We start from the raw sequence: 16,901 nt of genomic DNA on the forward strand, positions 1-16,901 counted from the left end.
CCTGTATGTAACAAGTTGATATATGCACCCAGACCCCCTGAAAAAAATCCAGGGAGGCTTAAGGTCAAAGTATGATATTGGATGTTGATGTACTTTATCATGTTTATCTAAATCTAAAAAAAAACAAACAAAAACCAAGTCCAGTCTAAATCTACCTTAATGCATATGACAGCTGTGAGGTCCCTTTAAGTTTACTTGGCGTCCCCCTTGCAATATATGGGGGATACTATTGAATACCGCTGTACACATTTACTCCTTTCCCCATCTCTCAGCTATTCTCTGTGTCTTGGCTGAACACATCTTCTTGAGTGTGATATACTTACTGATGGTCAGCTGCAGCGGTGGCTTCGTGAATGCATACTCCGACCCCTGTCCACATGTGCAAAAGGCACTCCTGGTGAAATCAATAGAAGCTCTTTTCTGCCAATCATAAACCAGCATATCAGTATCAAGAATTGTTGGACCACAGAGGAGGAGGACAAGTCACAGGGCTATAGCTTCTACCTTAGGTTCTGTATAGAATGAGTTTTATGAGTACTTTAATATGCTTTATTCTTTACCGGGGCTGTCAGTGTAATTAAGTTGTCACTTTAAGGAGATTAAAACATGCAAAATCTTGCAAAGTATCAGCATTTTTGTGATCCCCTTCAAAATTGTAATTCTTCCTGCTCAGCCAAGATCATCTTATTGAGAATTAATCTTCTGACACAAATGGCCCTACATCAACAACTCAGATCTTGCCAGGCTCTCTCACCTTGTATAACTATCCTTACGAATATCTAATGACTGCTGAATATGTCAGATACTCTTATTGGGAGTAAAGCTTTTGCAGGTGCAACAAGTATAAGGGGTAACAAGAGATAGAAGAGAATATAGAAGAGATATCCATTAACTATCCATTGAGCACCACAAACCCATGTTTAATCCATTAACTTTAAGGTGCCATAATAACTCTTTGTCTCTTTATTCCAGAGTTGGTTATCAGACCATCAGGATTCTGTACAACCACAGACTGTAATTAAGCAAAATGTTCCACACTGGCTTTAAGTTACAAACAATCGCTTACCTTTATACATGTGTTGAACTTTAGATCTGGCTGGTCTGAATGGGAAAAAAACATTGGAAGATTATCGTGATTTTCACTGAATATTCACATCAATATGGTTAGCATCAACATGATGACCTGCAGAAGATACAGAAAACCATATGATAAGAGCAATCGTCTATGTTATTATCATATAAAATAACAGTCTGGAACAGGAAATAGCATTATGGTGTTTACTATTCATTCGCCCACTAAATAAATATAAGATTTTATAATATGTATATGTTGAACACAGTATATCCGGGAGAGCTCATGCTCCACTACAGGCTTCGACCTTCTGTGTACCGATAAGAGATCTCTAGAGTGTAAGCTTGCGAGCCGGGTCCTCTTCATCTAATGCATCAGTTTGTTTTAGTCTGTTGATTCTAGTTTTGTCATGCACTTTAAATGTGTGGACTGTAAGAAATGCTGCATGAATTGTTGTGCTAATAATAATTAATAATAATTTGTCCTACGCTTTGTTGGCAGATATGGAAACAGACAGATTTGGGTTACTATTAGGCAGAGTAGGTCTGTGTCATTTATGTGCCAGAGGGGAGGCAACATGGGGGAGAATTAATGGCAGTCTTAGACTACTAACTACTACCAACTCTCTACCTTTTGATGTGGCAATGCTTTAAAGCATTATTGCTGAATGGAAGCAGAGGAGGGCTGGCAACCTGCAGGCAGAGCAGATCTTCCCATAATACAACTGGCAGACTTTGTAAAAATATCTGTGGGCACCGACTGATCTCATGCAGCAGCACCTAGGTTTTATCAACTCCATAACTTATTATCATATTATCATAAGCATCTGTGTAACTAGATATAGTGTTGTAATGCTGGGTTTCTGTATAACTCATGCCATGGACGCCCAAAAAACCTTCCAAGGGCAACAAAGCCACTTGGCACATATTTCTTCTAATCCTAGATTCCAAATCCTACAGTGATAGTTAGGTTAAAAATGAAGACACCAACCTCTGTCTCCTGAAAGATTCCTCCCCAGATACGATGCTCCACAATTTTCTGAATATTTAGACCATGTCCTCACAGAATGTTTGCTCTGGCACTTGTTGTAATTGTTTTGATCAATTGCCATTATGTGCTATTACTGACTAGCCAAAGGTGTGTGCTAAGTAAAATGAGCTCTTGTTGGTTGCAGGTCAACTTCACTTGTCATAAGAGCCTGTCATTTATCAAACATACAATGCACACACATCGCACCGTTATATGTCACAGTTCCGTACAATGGGATCTTGCTGCTTTCTCACCATGAAAGTAAAATGTCAGGCTTCTCCCTCTCCCATATGGAGTTATAAGGGAAGATGACCCAGGTACAATGCAATTTAAATGTCTAACATTCACCTTCCACACATATTTTTAGTTTTTATGACATTTTTATGACAACTGTACAAAAAACAATTGAAACATGCCAGCAAATAATCCAGTATAGTACAAAAAGCAGATCCATTGTCATAGATTTAGTCTTTGATTGACAATCTTACTAGGTCAGGGGCGTCCAACGTGCGGCCCTCCAGCTTCTGCAGGACTACACCTCCCATAATGCTCTTTCAGCTAAGGGGCTGGCTGAGGAGTATGGAAGATGTACGCTGGACGCCCCTGTACTAGGTCAACACTGGCCAAGTCTCATTAATCCTTAGCTACCTAATAAATTGTAAACTTGCAAAAGCGGGGTCCTCTTCTCTTCCGGAAAGTCTTTATATTGTTAATTTGACAAATAAGTGTAACATAACGATTTTATTTAAAATGTTGTGGTGTATATATTGCTCCAGATTTACTTTTAATCTGTTTTGGAAGCATACCACCTAAGAATGTATTTCTTCTTGATGACTCTTTTTATCCACCAAACCTAGTTCATGACTTACCCAGATCCTTTGTGTCTGAATATAACACCTGTTAAATGAGGGTTAAATGAGGGTTGGATTAAATGAAAAAAAGCATTTTAAAGATCACGGCTATTATAAGAATGAGGTTATTTCTTGTGTGAATAGGATGCTGGAACACAATAAGAACTTTTGAAATCTGATAGCACCCGAAAGAGTAGCTTAATGAATGGGGTCTTCTGTGTGCTGACCTATCGTACTAAATCAGATAGTGAAGCATATTATTTGGAACGTCTTTGATTTTGCTCACTCCTCACAGAAGTATCCTTACACATTCTAGAAGAAATTGCCAAATTGATATTTGGGAATACTTGATTTGCTAATTGGGCTATGAACTATACCTCCTAAAGAGCTTTTTTGGGGGCAGACAGTTTTCTCTTACTTTATAAATTGCTTAATGTAATAGTACCATGAGGAAAAGGAATATCTGTTTTGGGTCATTCTATATCTCAGTTAAGGTTTTATGCCATTCAACTATAGGATGTATACAATAAAGATTACAATCTGAAACAATGGGAAATAGATGGATTGAAAGGTGATATATGCATTATATCTTTGTTTAGAAAGTCCTAGTTCTCTGCCTGTGGATATTTACTCTCTTTCTTTTTATTATATAAATGAGTTGTGTATTTCTGGTCATCTGTGGGTTTTTTAGGCTTTTAATGAAAAATACTGGTAAATAGTGGAAATATGTGTCTAGAAACTGCCATCAACATTTGTAGGTTAATACAGTGAATTTGATATTTAAGGTATTGATATAGAGCTGGTCCTATACCAATTATCATTACAGGCTAGAAAACACTCTAGTGTCCCCTCTAACTTGAGAGCACAAAGTGTCTAAAGAGTCAAGGTTGCCAATGTCACGGGACTCTGTTGGGAACCTGCCTACGGATCCCTCTTTTTCTGGAAAAATGTCTTCAAAACTTGCCTCTTTATTCTAGGGCTGCCCTGCTGAAGCCAGGACTGGTGGCACCACTAGGTACAATGCCCCCCACCCCACACAGATTGCCCCCTCCTGTACATTTGGGATATTGTATGATTATAATGCGCTTTTTTGTATGATTATAATGCATTTTTATGCTTTTTATACACCAATGTTGCTGTATCTTGATATCATTGGAGGTAAGCATATGGTGTAAAAGTAGTATGTTACTGATATACAGTATGTTTACCTTGGTGAAATTATATGTTCTGCTTCTAATCAGTATTGTGTGTTGTAGATTTGACAGCACCCTCTGACAACCATATGTGTTGTGCCATCCAGGATGGGCACATTTACTTCCAGTTTGAGAAGGAATAAATATGGGCTATTTATATGGATTGAATACCTACCGTTTTCAGTACGAAAATTCCTGGATCTTTGGGGTGTTATTTTTGCTGCTTATTTGTTTCTTTTTTCTGTGCACCCATCATACATTTAATTCATATTTTTAAATACACTTATGTGTGTGCTGTCATGAATTGTGATTTGTTGTGTGGCTTTAGGGGTAATAGCACCACCTGTTTTTTGTATGTTTTGGATGTGTCCTGCCAGTATTGAGACTGGCGTGTTTACAAAGTGCAGATTGTAATAGGCAGTTTGCATTGTTCTCTATTAATATATTGACATAAAATAAAAAGGGCAGTGCAATTGCCTCAAAGTAATTATTCCCTCTGAACGCTAAAGGAAAGTGCATTGAGTCACTCATAGATTTTAGTAACAGGGGATGATATGCAGGTAATTTCTTGTCCCCTGTGCATCTGACAGTTTTTCCAAAGCATCGCCATAAAATGCTCAGACCCTGGTGCTTGGCACCTGTTCCACCACTAATAGATTTTTGCCTGCCACTGATCCAGTAGTTATGCTCATGTCTATTTTTTTTTCTTTTTTTTGTAAAAAGCATTTTAGGTTTTACCAAGAAAATGTCTAGAATTCCAAATGATGTTCTGGGGTTCTGAGGAGGGTGGTATATTAAAAAGGCATTTCTATTTACGTGATTATGCGGTGGGCTTCATTGTGTGTGATCTCCAGGAGGCTTCCAGGTTGCGGGAGCACCAGAGAATGGGTAGGTGAATACTCGGTGAAACATCTAAGTAAAATGAAATAATTATGAGCCTTTAAGCTAAAGCATTAAGTATGTACTACTTACTTACATACTTAACGCCTTATTAAAATCATATTATAAAGGATGATGCTGAGTCCACTTTTAATACTCTACCTTTGTCGGACTCAGTTTAGACCACAATGATGGTCCAACCGTTTTGGAGATGTTGATCCTCTTGGCTTGTGTAATTCATCAATTTCAGTATGTCCTGCATTATCTGGTATGTTCTTAAAACAGTGGAAAATATTTTTTAGATCGGCTGTTTTCTTGTATAAGGCTAGGTTGTAAATACACATTTGCATTCTGTGTCAATCTTTATATAGGAAGCAGTTTATAGTGGGACATCCGGCTAGAATCAGCTAAATTAAATACAGTTTTAGCAAACATTTCTTGGAATATATAGAATCCAATTCAAGATATAAACAGATTATTGTATTTTCCTGGAATTATTGAATTCAGTGATATACTGATATACAAATGACATTATACATAACATAAAATAGATTTTGGAAATCTCTGCCAGCAGTTCCTGAAATTATAGGCTAAGCCCTAGATTTGGCTTCATCTTTTCTTCATGACTTAGACTGTAAGCTCTTGGGGATAGGGGACTACATATAAAAGTTATAAAAGTTTGGGGTCACTAAAAAGATGTCCTTGCAAATGTTGTAAATGATAATTGTAGCAGGAAACGGCTGATTTTAATGGCATATCTTCATAGGCTTACAGAAGCCCTTTATCACTCCTATCACTCCTGTGTTCCAATGGCCCTTTATCACTCCCATCACTCCTGTGTTCCAATGGCACGTTGCACTGATCATTAGAAAACCCTTTTGAAATTTAGAGTCACATATACACTATATGGACATTGGTATTGGGACACCTGACCATTACACCAACATTGACTTTTATGGCATTATTATGTAGTTGGCCCCCCCTTTGCAGCTATAACAGCTTCCACTCTTCTGGGATAGCTTTCCACCGTTTAGTGACTGTTAAATGCTTTTCAGATGCACCTTTGAATAGCAAGCCCTGTTATTCAGCTCTAATCTATTTTGTAGCACCTTCTAGTTTCCATATGTATATTTATTTTTGTTAACGGAGCCCACCGAATAGCCCCCTTATTTCTGTAGAACAGTGTTTTGATATGTTGATTAAGCGTCTGTTTCTCTGATCCTAAAATGCGTTTACTTGAAGCTGCCTTGGAAATGTTGCATGAATTTCGTGCGGGATGTTTTTGACATGCCCATTTTGGCATACGTTTATTTTATTTTACTGGCTGTATGGTTAGTGTTTTATTTTACTGGCTGTATGGTTAGGCAACCAAATGACCTCTCCCTAGCTTTACTGCACCTTACTCCTATAATACCGGTCCCTTACTAAAAGAGTTGGTGATCGCTCCTACTCACAATAGTACAGTTCAGAAGATTATGCTGTGACAAACAGGTAGCAGGAAAGAGGTGTTGCAAAGCACACGCTGAATTAATAATCTATAACCTGAAAGTTTTTAAGAGTCTTAAATTCATTTTTAAAACATATGACACCGTGAGGTACCAGAATAACACAAAATACAAACTCAGCACAATTGACAAGTAAGATCATGTCTTGGGTCATTTTACCAGAATAGTGATGACTTTGGAAGTTCCTTCGAAGGTTTATATTCTCCAAACTGAATTATGTTTTATGGTGGATGACGACAGATAAGAACCAAGATTCAGTCCATCTTGTCTGCACATTTTTCCACATGTAAAAACTCAGATATTAATCAGTCTTTGGTCTTGGCCTATCCCATCCATGTTTAACTTCCTTCACTGTATTAGTCTCTACCATCTCTACCGTTTATCAATGAAGTAAAACTGCCTTACATTATATCCAAGCCTCTGACTCTGTATCTATAGGGTGGGAAGTAGCCATTTGCTATGGGTCTACAGCCTTGATGATCGAGAACGTAGCAAATTCCACTATATCCTCTGAAAGCGTATAATTATTGTGTTGCAGATTTTTGTTACTGATGGTGAACCTAATGAATGACAGCAAAGAACAAGGGTGTATTGATCGGATTTGTGCCAATGGATACAGGCATACCTGGAAACTTTCTGGGTGTCGCCTGCAGACTCTGGGAGAAGCTCTGGTTCTCCGGGTCAACAACCAAATCCTCAGGGTCGCCGGGTCCTGACGCACCTCACGTCCTGTGACATCAGTGGGACCTCCCGAGATGTCAGCGGGTAGTCCTGGCCACATCCTGCAAGGGTAGGCTAGAGGTAGCTGGAACCCGAAAGTTCTCAGGTATGCATACAGGGAAGTAAAAGAGTAAGGGCTGCGAGGAACACATGGGGGAGGTCATACTGACTACTAAAGTGCAAAACTACTAAGAAGTTTAGAACTTCATGCATCTGTTGCATTTTTCTCAGAACCCCTAGCAAATGATTTTCTTCCACCCCGTAGTTACATTTACAATTCTACACGTGGCCCAGTCCATATGATGCATTTATTATCATTATTAGGTCTTCCTTGTTGTCTTCCTTATACAATGTATGCAGTCCACCAATTTGTGTCAACGCTGACCATGTTCCGCAATCAGTGCCTTTCAGTAACTTTAACTTGAGCCGTTTACCTAGGCCTGAACCCTGGAGAAAAGCTCCCAGCCTGCAACTTTTAACAACTGTACCATCACATACATTCTATATAATAAACCATAACCTATATAAACAATTGTGTTAAAACCCTTAAATGTAAAGATGGCGGCATATCCTAGCAGTGAAATGCACTTTTGGAAGAGAGGAAATTGGGTGAGTATAATTGCTGTGTTATATGACTGCATTTTTTAAATTAATTATATTATAACATATAAGTGTTTATAGTCTCCTTATTGCTTTAATAATAAACAACATTCCTCGTTATAATTAACAACGAGTTCTAACACCATAAACTACCTATCGCCAGCCATATATATCTATATGTAATATAATGATACCATTATATAAGTTTTTTTTTAACACGGAATTTCAATGGTTAAAATGTCACTAGTCTACCTCCGCGCTTGGATGCGCACAAAAAACTCCTCCTGTGGACCGTATTCCACAGCCAAGTGACATGCATAAAACGATTCTATTGGTTAAATTCTCCTCTTTCCTTCAAGTTCCACGCCCATCCATTGGTGGGCGCAGGTCATTCCCGCCCTGCAGCCTGTCTGACTCTAGGGCCTCGCCCCTCCCTTGACGTCATCCAGCGGGAACCAATGAGGCTCTGCCACACTACGGCTCCGGGTCCGGCCGCGGCTACTTCCGGCAAGGTTTGCCTCTTCCCGGCTTCCCTACTCGCCTAGGTCCTGCAGTGCTGCTGAGACGCGCTGAGCTGATAGGCAGTTCCCCAGCTCCGCCGACTGACATCCCAACATGACACACCGCGTCCTCTGCGCCCTCTTCCTCCTGGGTGCAGCCGCCTCAACGGCTTGGGCCTCCGACGTTTTGGAGCTTACCGATGACAACTTTGCCAGCGTTGTCCCCCAGCATAGCATCCTGCTCGTTGAGTTCTTCGCTCCCTGGTGAGTGTGCATCGTGATTCTTCCTGCATTTATAAGGCTGGCCTGTTCTGCCGCATTCGCCTACTTATTGCCTTCCAGTTTTCTTGCAGTGTGGTGTTGGGCCCAGATCCAGGCACCTCCGCAGAGATCACACTGACATCTCCCTCCATCATGGCTTATTTCTTAAGCCCCCCCCCCCGTATACTCTGCACTACCCATCACTTGGCCATTTCTGTAAATCGCCCTTATTTGCATGTATGCCTTAAATGCAGGCCTTGTGATCACTGTAATGTGCCATTAGCAGCTAAGGAGCATGTGTTAGCCCATTGTGTGCCATCTCCTTGCCACCCACACTTCTTGTCTTGTCATCGGCCTTCTCATAACACGCCCATCATGTCAGGAATCCTGCTCTGTCTTAATCAATAGAGCTGAACGTACCTGTAGCTAATACCAGTGTGTTCCAGGTCACCTGACTGCCTTGCCCATTTAGCTGGTGTGTAGTAAGTAGCAACACAAGCTACTTTGTTTCAAGTTTGTTACATTGTATGTTGTGTATTTCTTTCACACATGCTTTCATACATTGAGGAGATCACTAGAAACCGGGTAGTGGAGAGTGATTTGGTCTAAATGTATTGCAGTAAATGACGTATTCAGGAAGGACAAACCATGTGTCTGAGAAACTCCTAAAAGATGAGTTATCGGAGCGCCATGGCTCTGATAACTCATCTTGGGTCTACATTTTGAGTGAGATGAATTGATTTCCTCTATGCTATTGAGTGCCTTAATTGGTTAGTAGCCCACTTTGAACCAATCAATCCCGTTGGGGGTTTTTGCTTTTCCTTATTTCATTTTACCTGGAATTAGTATCGAGGCAAGGAGACAGATCGGGGTGAGTTTGGCTCCATAACGAGTGGGTTGTAAGAAGCCAGAAATGGTTTAATGCTGTTGGTGATCTGCCCAGCAAATTAAACTTATTCCCTATATCTAACTTATATCTAATCAAGTTAAACGAGCTACGCATTTCTCTGTTTATTAATGTTCTGTTTTAGGGTTTCTTTCACTTTTGGTTAAAGTTGCTTTGTCAGTTTCCATGCACCCCTTAACAGTAGGGAATTGTAGTTCCCGACAGCTCACTGCAGCCTGAACAGCTCAATTATTAAACTACTCCTCCCAGCATGCTCTGCTCCGCTCCAGCCTGTTAAGAAATAATGGGTGTGTCCCTGTTGTGGTGTCTACTTCTTATTCGACACCATGAACTTGGTGGCCTCTTCCTATTGGCTGGAGGGAAGCTCAATCCTTTCTCGCACGTGAAGTCTTTAATGAAACATTTCCTTTCTATGTAGTAATTTCTTAAAGGAAAAAGTGCTCTGATAAGGAGAAACGGTTTTAACGTATCCGATCTTATCCGCTCTCTATGAAGAAATATGTTAATATCTGCAAACTGGGGTTTAACGTCCTACTGCAAGTCGAATTCATGTGTCCCCGCCAGCTTAACATCTGCAATTAGTGAATTAACCTATAGGGTCTCTGATTTTTACAAAAAAAACTTTTCCCTATAGCCATACAATAACAAAAAACTCCAAAAACTAGCATTTCACATCTCAAAATCAAATAACAATCCCTTTGGATGCTAAAACAGAGCTCAAACCCACACAATGTCTGTTATGTCAACTGGGAGAAAATCGAACGTTTGGATCCTGCTTTCTGACGTGCCTTTTGAGCCTAACTTTTAGCTTTTGCATATTTCAGTAATCCTTCTTGCAGAGGTTTAGTGGAACTCTAAATAAATCTCAGCAATCTACCTGCTTGATCGGTCCAGGCTGATAGTGTGAGCTCGTGGGTAACGTCCGCGGCGGTTTGCTATGAACAGTCTTCATTGTGCTTGCTATGGTTGGGTGGCTCTTGATATTTGGTATGGCGGCAGGTTGATGAGTAGCAGAAAGTTTGCTTTATAGTTTGCTCGGGCTGCAGAACAGAATAAACATGAGATCCTGGTGCGATGACACGCAGACTATTAACACCTGTTACGGGGCAAGGGGTTTGTTTACCCTTATTGGCAGTCTGGATGTGGATACCAATATATACTTATTGTGTGTCTCCATTTAAAGATCTCTACTTTTCCAGAACGCGGGATGTCTATTGTTTGTAAAAGTCTGTGACGATATCTTATTTCACCAAAACTCTCTATAGCAGGTGCACTGATACCATTACACCACTCTGCAGTGCTGGTTCTTCGTAGAAGAATTTTTTTTTTTTTTTTTGTCAGTATGTTCTCAGGAGTTTAATTTTTTTTTTTTCCTTAATGGCCTTAAATATTAAGTGGATTCTTTCTTCTTCTATCCAGGTGTGGCCACTGCAAGAAACTCGCTCCTGAATATGAGGCAGCTGCCACCAGGCTTAAAGGCACACTCTCAATAGCCAAGGTGAGACTTCAGTTATTCACCTATATAAATCCACTGCTTGTTTTCCTGTTACTATTTAACCTTTAGCGTCAATCATTCTTTGTGTAAATCCATTTTATATTCAGTATTTTTTTTTTTTAATAAAGCCATTTTAAAAATCTTTTTAAGGAATTGCTGATACATAAACAAGTGATATTGTGTCTTAATTGTTCTCAAAATGCCACAGGGTCAACTGATTCAGGAATATTTATACAGAAGGGGTTTAGTAATTACATGAGTTTTAAGAAGGTTTTTAAAGACTTCTAGATAAACCATTCTAAATACTGTGTTGAAAACCCTGGGATACACTGCACAAAACCCAAAAGGGGTATATTTATGTGACAGCCACAGTTAGATATTTCAACTGTAAAATGAGTTTGTGCTGCTGTAAGGGCTGAGTTGGTTCTGCAGAACAAGATCATCAGGGATGCATGTTTATGGAGTTAAAATATTCAACTCATCTACTAAACACTGCAGACTCATTGATTAGCGACTATACCCTATAATAGACTAACGGAGGGGAAGAAGTGTTCATAAGTAAAACGTAACAGGAAAAAAAGAGTATAAATAGCTTTCTGCCGGTCTTCATGTAAGACCCTGCAAACTGCTGCCTGTCATGAAATGAAGGCTTAACGCTGTTGGGTCTATTCCCAAGTGAAGAAACTGCTATCAAACTCGTTCTGTCTTCTAGGTTGACTGCACGGCCAATTCTAACACCTGTAACAAATATGGAGTCAGTGGCTACCCAACCCTGAAAATATTTAGGGATGGTGAGGAGTCTGGGGCTTATGATGGACCGAGAACTGCAGGTAAGCAAACTGTAAAGAAACACTTCTCCCTGTACCAAATAAAGATTAAAGAACAAGGGGGTATATAATATATATTTTATATAGCTCGTACATCACAGAAGAAATTTCTGGTTTACACTCTGTAATGTGTATGGTAACTGTTTTGTGTATATGTCACTGGCTTTCTTCAAGTGTTTGGTATGTCAAAAGAATTGGGCCTTTCAGATGTCTGCATCTGGCAGCCACCTGGGCCAACCTATAAATAAAAAATTTATATTTTTAAAATATATACAATTGTATGCGCTGCACAGGCACTAGTTGCCTATGCTATATTTCAATATACATAATAGTAGCTAGAATGTCGGAGGGAAGCGGTGTTAACAGTTAAGTTGATTGAAATTGAAAATAATTGCTAACTGAACAGTATGCAGTGATTCGAACACTACAGAAGGCTTTATAAACACATGGAACACAGTGCCGCATACATTAAAATATCTTCAGTACATTGGTTGTGTATTTTGTTTTATACATGAAATTCCTATTTTTTTTTCTTATCCAAGATGGAATTGTTAGCACCATGAAGAAACAGGCCGGCCCCGCATCACTGGATCTCAAATCTGTGGAGGAGTTTGAAAAATTCATTGCAGACAAAGACGCTTCAGTTGTGGGTGAGTGGACTTGTTAAAGTATACTTCACTACCAGTTACTTGTAAACGTAAGCCTGGCATGGGGATGACTTGTAAGTGCTACAAGGCGTTCTGCGTTCATGCTGTCTGCTTCTGTGTTCTCACTAAAGACAGAATGTGGTGAAAATGATGAATGCAGGCGGTTGATGCCAAAGTGGTTCTTGATAAACGCACTGTGCAAAAAGCCATACGTTGGTATCTTATTGTTGAGAATTCTATAATTTAAACTATACTTTATTAAAACTGCCTAGGTTTCTTCCGCAATCTGTATGAAACTGCTCATTCAGAGTTCTTGAAAGCAGCCAACAGCCTCAGAGAGAACTACAGATTTGCCCACACAGATGAGGATGAACTTGTGAATAAATATGATTCCAACGGAGAGTAAGTATGACATTGAGTTACTGGCTGTCATTTCTTTTTCTAAAACTTATATCATCTTTACATTGCTGTCTGAGCCCCCATCTCTTCTTTTCAGAGGCTTCAGCAGTGTAGGTACCACTTTCTTAATCTGCCCACTTGGTTCTGCTGTAAAGACCTCACTTTATTCAGTCCTGGTCTTGTATTCAAGATGGCTTTATCCTGCACATGTTAAATATTTACCTCTACCACTTCTGGGTGGCTGATCCACTTATCTAACCACTCCCTTACAACTATCTCAAACTTTATACAGTGATATTGAGCTGTAAACCCCACTTGATAGTCTCCCTTGTTTAAATAATGTACTGGTTTTCTTCTTTCAGGGGAATAGTCTTGTTCCGCCCTCCTCGTCTTGCAAATAAATTTGAAGATAGCACCGTTTCATTCCCTGCTGATGAGAAAATTACTAGCAACAAGATTAAGAAATTCATCCAGGACAATATGTGAGTAAATAGTAAATATTAGGTGACTTTGTCTTATTTCTAAATATATATTATATTATAAAAACAACCCTCTCCGTCACATGCCTTGCCATAGGCAAAGCAAGCCTCCGGTTGATATCCATGTTAAATGAGCTGGGAATTTTGAGAGGTAGAATTGTTTGCTGATCTATTAAACTTGTTCTATATTTCATTTCATGCAGCTTTGGTATCTGCCCCCACATGACTGAAGACAACAGAGAATTGATTCAAGGGAAAGATCTGCTGGTGGCTTATTATGATGTTGACTATGAGAAGAATGCAAAGGGTTCCAACTATTGGAGGAATAGGTGATGTATCTGTCCAAGCGAGTTATCATAAAACTATAATACTGGAATGTTAAGCTAAGGGGTACAAAGGTGTGGTGTTTGATTGCTCTCCTGTGGACACTGGATGCACATCAGAGGGAATGTCTGGCATATTCTTGCCAAATGCTATAGTGGTTTTGCTCCTTTATAGCATAAAACAGACTTTGAGTGTGTGAAGTACAGTTTGTTACTGCTAAACATACAATTTCTCCCTGACTATTTCCAAATGAATTCATTGTTTTGGAATGTCTAACCCATGTTTACCCCTTAATTCCAGAGTTATGCTAGTAGCAAAGAAGTTCCTAGATGCCGGCCATAAGCTGAATTTTGCAGTTGCTAGTCGTAAATCTTTTGGCCATGAAGTATCCGAGTTTGGTCTGGACGCCAGTGCTGGGGATCTTCCTGTTGTTGGAATTAAAACTGCTAAAGGAGACAAATATGTTATGCAGGAAGAATTCTCGTAAGTTTAAATCCAACGCTAAGCTTGACATGTTGCTGTTTAACTTACAGGCATATTTCTGTTATGTATCTTTCATGATTCCTGTTACTTTACTTCTGGTGCTCTGGGGCATTTTTCCTCGTACTTACCTGTGCCTCTAACCTTTCTAGTCGTGACGGGAAGGCTTTGGAGAGATTCCTTCAAGATTACTTTGATGGTAAACTGAAGAAATACTTGAAGTCTGAACCCGTTCCTGAGAACAATGACGGTCCAGTGAAGGTGGGGCTGCTTTTTAGTTTATGGATTTATTTTATTTATTTTTTTGAATTTTGTTACAGCATTATGTCTTTGCTTTAGGTGCTTGTAGCGGAAAATTTTGATGAAATTGTGAATGATGATAGCAAAGACGTTCTGATTGAGTTCTATGCACCCTGGTGTGGACACTGTAAGAACTTGGAGCCCAAATACAAAGAACTTGGAGAGAAGGTATGGACTATCATATTTCTTTTTGAGACCCTCACTTTAATGTGTGTGTGTGTATAGTATCATTCATATATATTTTTATTTTAACAGCTTGCCTCTGATCCAAATATTGTCATTGCCAAGATGGATGCTACTGCCAATGATGTGCCTTCTCTTTATGAAGTTAGAGGGTAAGTTTATGATCCATGGAAGACACTACTAAGACTATTTTTAAATACAGCTCTTCAGTGTCCTGCTTCTTGCCATATGTTCTACCACCTTGTGGCTGGTTTCACTCATGAACACAGAAGTGCATTTAAATGTGGTGTCATTTGTGGCTCTTTATGGCGTCTCTTGTGTGTGTACTTATTCAGACATTTTTTGTATCTAGTTTCCCTACCATCTACTTCTCCCCAGCTGGAAGCAAGCAAAGTCCAAAGAGATATGAGGTGAGTTGCTGTCTATTGTGGGTTGTGTAATATTTGCATATCTACTGTACTGGTTTGCATCTAGTTCAAGCTCAGCACCTTGTTATGGGGGAGGAAAACCTCAATATTTTGCCTAATCTGAAGACTGAATAAAAACATGTTGCATCTGAAATCAAATGTCCCATTGAAATGATTTCTGTAAGAACAGGTTTAATAATTTTTGTACAAAGAGGAAGACTATTTTGGGGGGCTGGATTTTGTTGCCTTCAAAACTACATGTTGAATCGGGTTGATTTCTAAGAGCTGACAAATGTGTTTATTTTCAGGGAGGGAGAGAGGTCAGCGACTTCCTCAGCTATCTGAAGAAGGAGGCTACGAACCCTCCAATCATTAAGGAAGATGAAAAACCCAAGAAGAAAAAGAAGCAAGAATTGTAAATTGAAATTCATCTAAAAGCAGCGTTTTATATCGACCACACAGAATAAGCTGCAGGGTGGGGTTGTTGTCCTGACATTGCTGGGATCCAAGGGGGGACATGGTGTGATGGACGCATTGTGTGCCAGGATTTCTGTTTTCTTTATTGAATGGGGACACGTCCGTCAATTTAGCTCTTTCTTAGATGCACTGTTGGAAATATCCAAGGACTCTGAATATGTGTGGCTTGTTGAGGGGGGGCACCACTTTTCCATCAAGTTTGGGAGGGAAGGGGGGAGTCTTCATTTGATAGTGGTTCTTTTATTTGTTTCTATTTTTTTGTACATTTGGGAAAAATCAACAATAAACACCCCCCTACCCAAAATATGCAGTCATCTTGTACGTGTAACTACGTAAAAATTTAATCTTTGCAGCTCACATTTAGGCAGTAGATGAAGATTTAACTTCTATAAAACAAAGAAATAAAGTGCTGCACAAAATTTACAACCACCACTATATGTGCGGAAATTAAATACTTAAATTCATTAAAGTGGATTCTTCAATAGGTTCCTCTGTTGGGAAGCCCATAGAGCCCCTTCTGGGGAATCGAGTTTCTTCTTTGTACCGGTGTAACAGAAAAGACCAGAGGAGAAAGAGTTAAAAAAAAAAAAAAAAAAAGTAGTTGCTTTTAATATAAATAAAAAAGTAGTATCTTACATATAAGCAGGCCCGGACTGGCCATCAGGCACACCGGGCATTTGCCCGGTGGGCCGGGCTGCGGCAGGGCCGCATTGACTTAGGGGCTGATGGAGCTGCAGCTCCAGGCCCCTACCTTAAAATAGGCCCAGTCAGGACCGAACTGACTGGGCCTATGCGGCCTCTACGGCCGCATTAACGCAGGGCATAAGGGCCCCCTTAAGCCCGCCCGCAGCTGCGACCGGTTCCGCCACTCTAAGGGGCCGGGAACCCCCACCAGCGTTTAAATTAAAACATCGGGGGTGTATTTTATTTATTTTTTACTTTATTTAACATGGAGGATGTTAAAGTAAAAAAAAAAAACAAAAAAAAAACAACCCGATGTTTTAATTAGATAGAAGGGGCAAAGGGGGTTAGATAGTGAGAACAGCAGTGTTTAAATAGCATCAAGCTACAAAGAACACCAGAGCTGTATACTTGGTAACGTTGCAAAATCAATAAGATATGACCCTTGAGCATTGTTGCACCAGCCGTAAGGGAAAAGGGTCTGCCGTACAGCGTGTCCCATCCAAATCATGCCTGCTCCTGGTTGTGATGTATTAATACAGCCTTGGCAGGGTTGAGAACGTACTGGGAAGACTGTTATTTACTACAATGCTTTAAGCCCTTGGTGCAAATTGCTTTTCCTGAAAACACAGGCTTAAGCGGTTGTAATTTTAAAGTGAGGATATACACTACCGTTCAAAAGTTT

The 16,901-nt window shown here is 39.8% G+C and overlaps 1 protein-coding gene across 1 annotated transcript; it reads left to right on the forward strand.

The window, feature by feature from the left end:
- The first annotated feature begins 8,360 nt into the window (after window positions 1–8,360).
- PDIA3 (protein disulfide isomerase family A member 3) lies at window positions 8,361–15,839 on the forward strand. Its single transcript, XM_053462301.1, has 13 exons — window positions 8,361–8,613; window positions 10,937–11,015; window positions 11,725–11,842; window positions 12,382–12,489; window positions 12,759–12,888; window positions 13,248–13,367; window positions 13,568–13,693; window positions 13,989–14,171; window positions 14,321–14,429; window positions 14,508–14,636; window positions 14,724–14,803; window positions 15,004–15,061; window positions 15,367–15,839. Exons 1-13 carry the CDS (start codon window positions 8,465–8,467, stop codon window positions 15,475–15,477), a joined length of 1,500 nt encoding a protein of 499 aa, XP_053318276.1. The 5' UTR covers window positions 8,361–8,464; the 3' UTR covers window positions 15,478–15,839.
- Window positions 15,840–16,901: the final 1,062 nt, after the last annotated feature.

Source organism: Spea bombifrons, chromosome 4 (genome assembly GCF_027358695.1).
Source record: "Spea bombifrons isolate aSpeBom1 chromosome 4, aSpeBom1.2.pri, whole genome shotgun sequence".
NCBI classification, from domain to species: domain Eukaryota; kingdom Metazoa; phylum Chordata; class Amphibia; order Anura; family Pelobatidae; genus Spea; species Spea bombifrons.

Coding starts and splice junctions, on each gene's coding strand:
- PDIA3 (XM_053462301.1), top strand. CDS start 8,465: ATGACACACCGCGTCCTCTGCGCCCTCTTCCTCCTGGGTGCAGCCGCC. Junction 13,368..13,567: donor AAATTCATCCAGGACAATAT/GTGAGTAAATAG, acceptor CATTTCATGCAG/CTTTGGTATCTGCCCCCACA. Junction 14,637..14,723: donor ACAAAGAACTTGGAGAGAAG/GTATGGACTATC, acceptor TTATTTTAACAG/CTTGCCTCTGATCCAAATAT.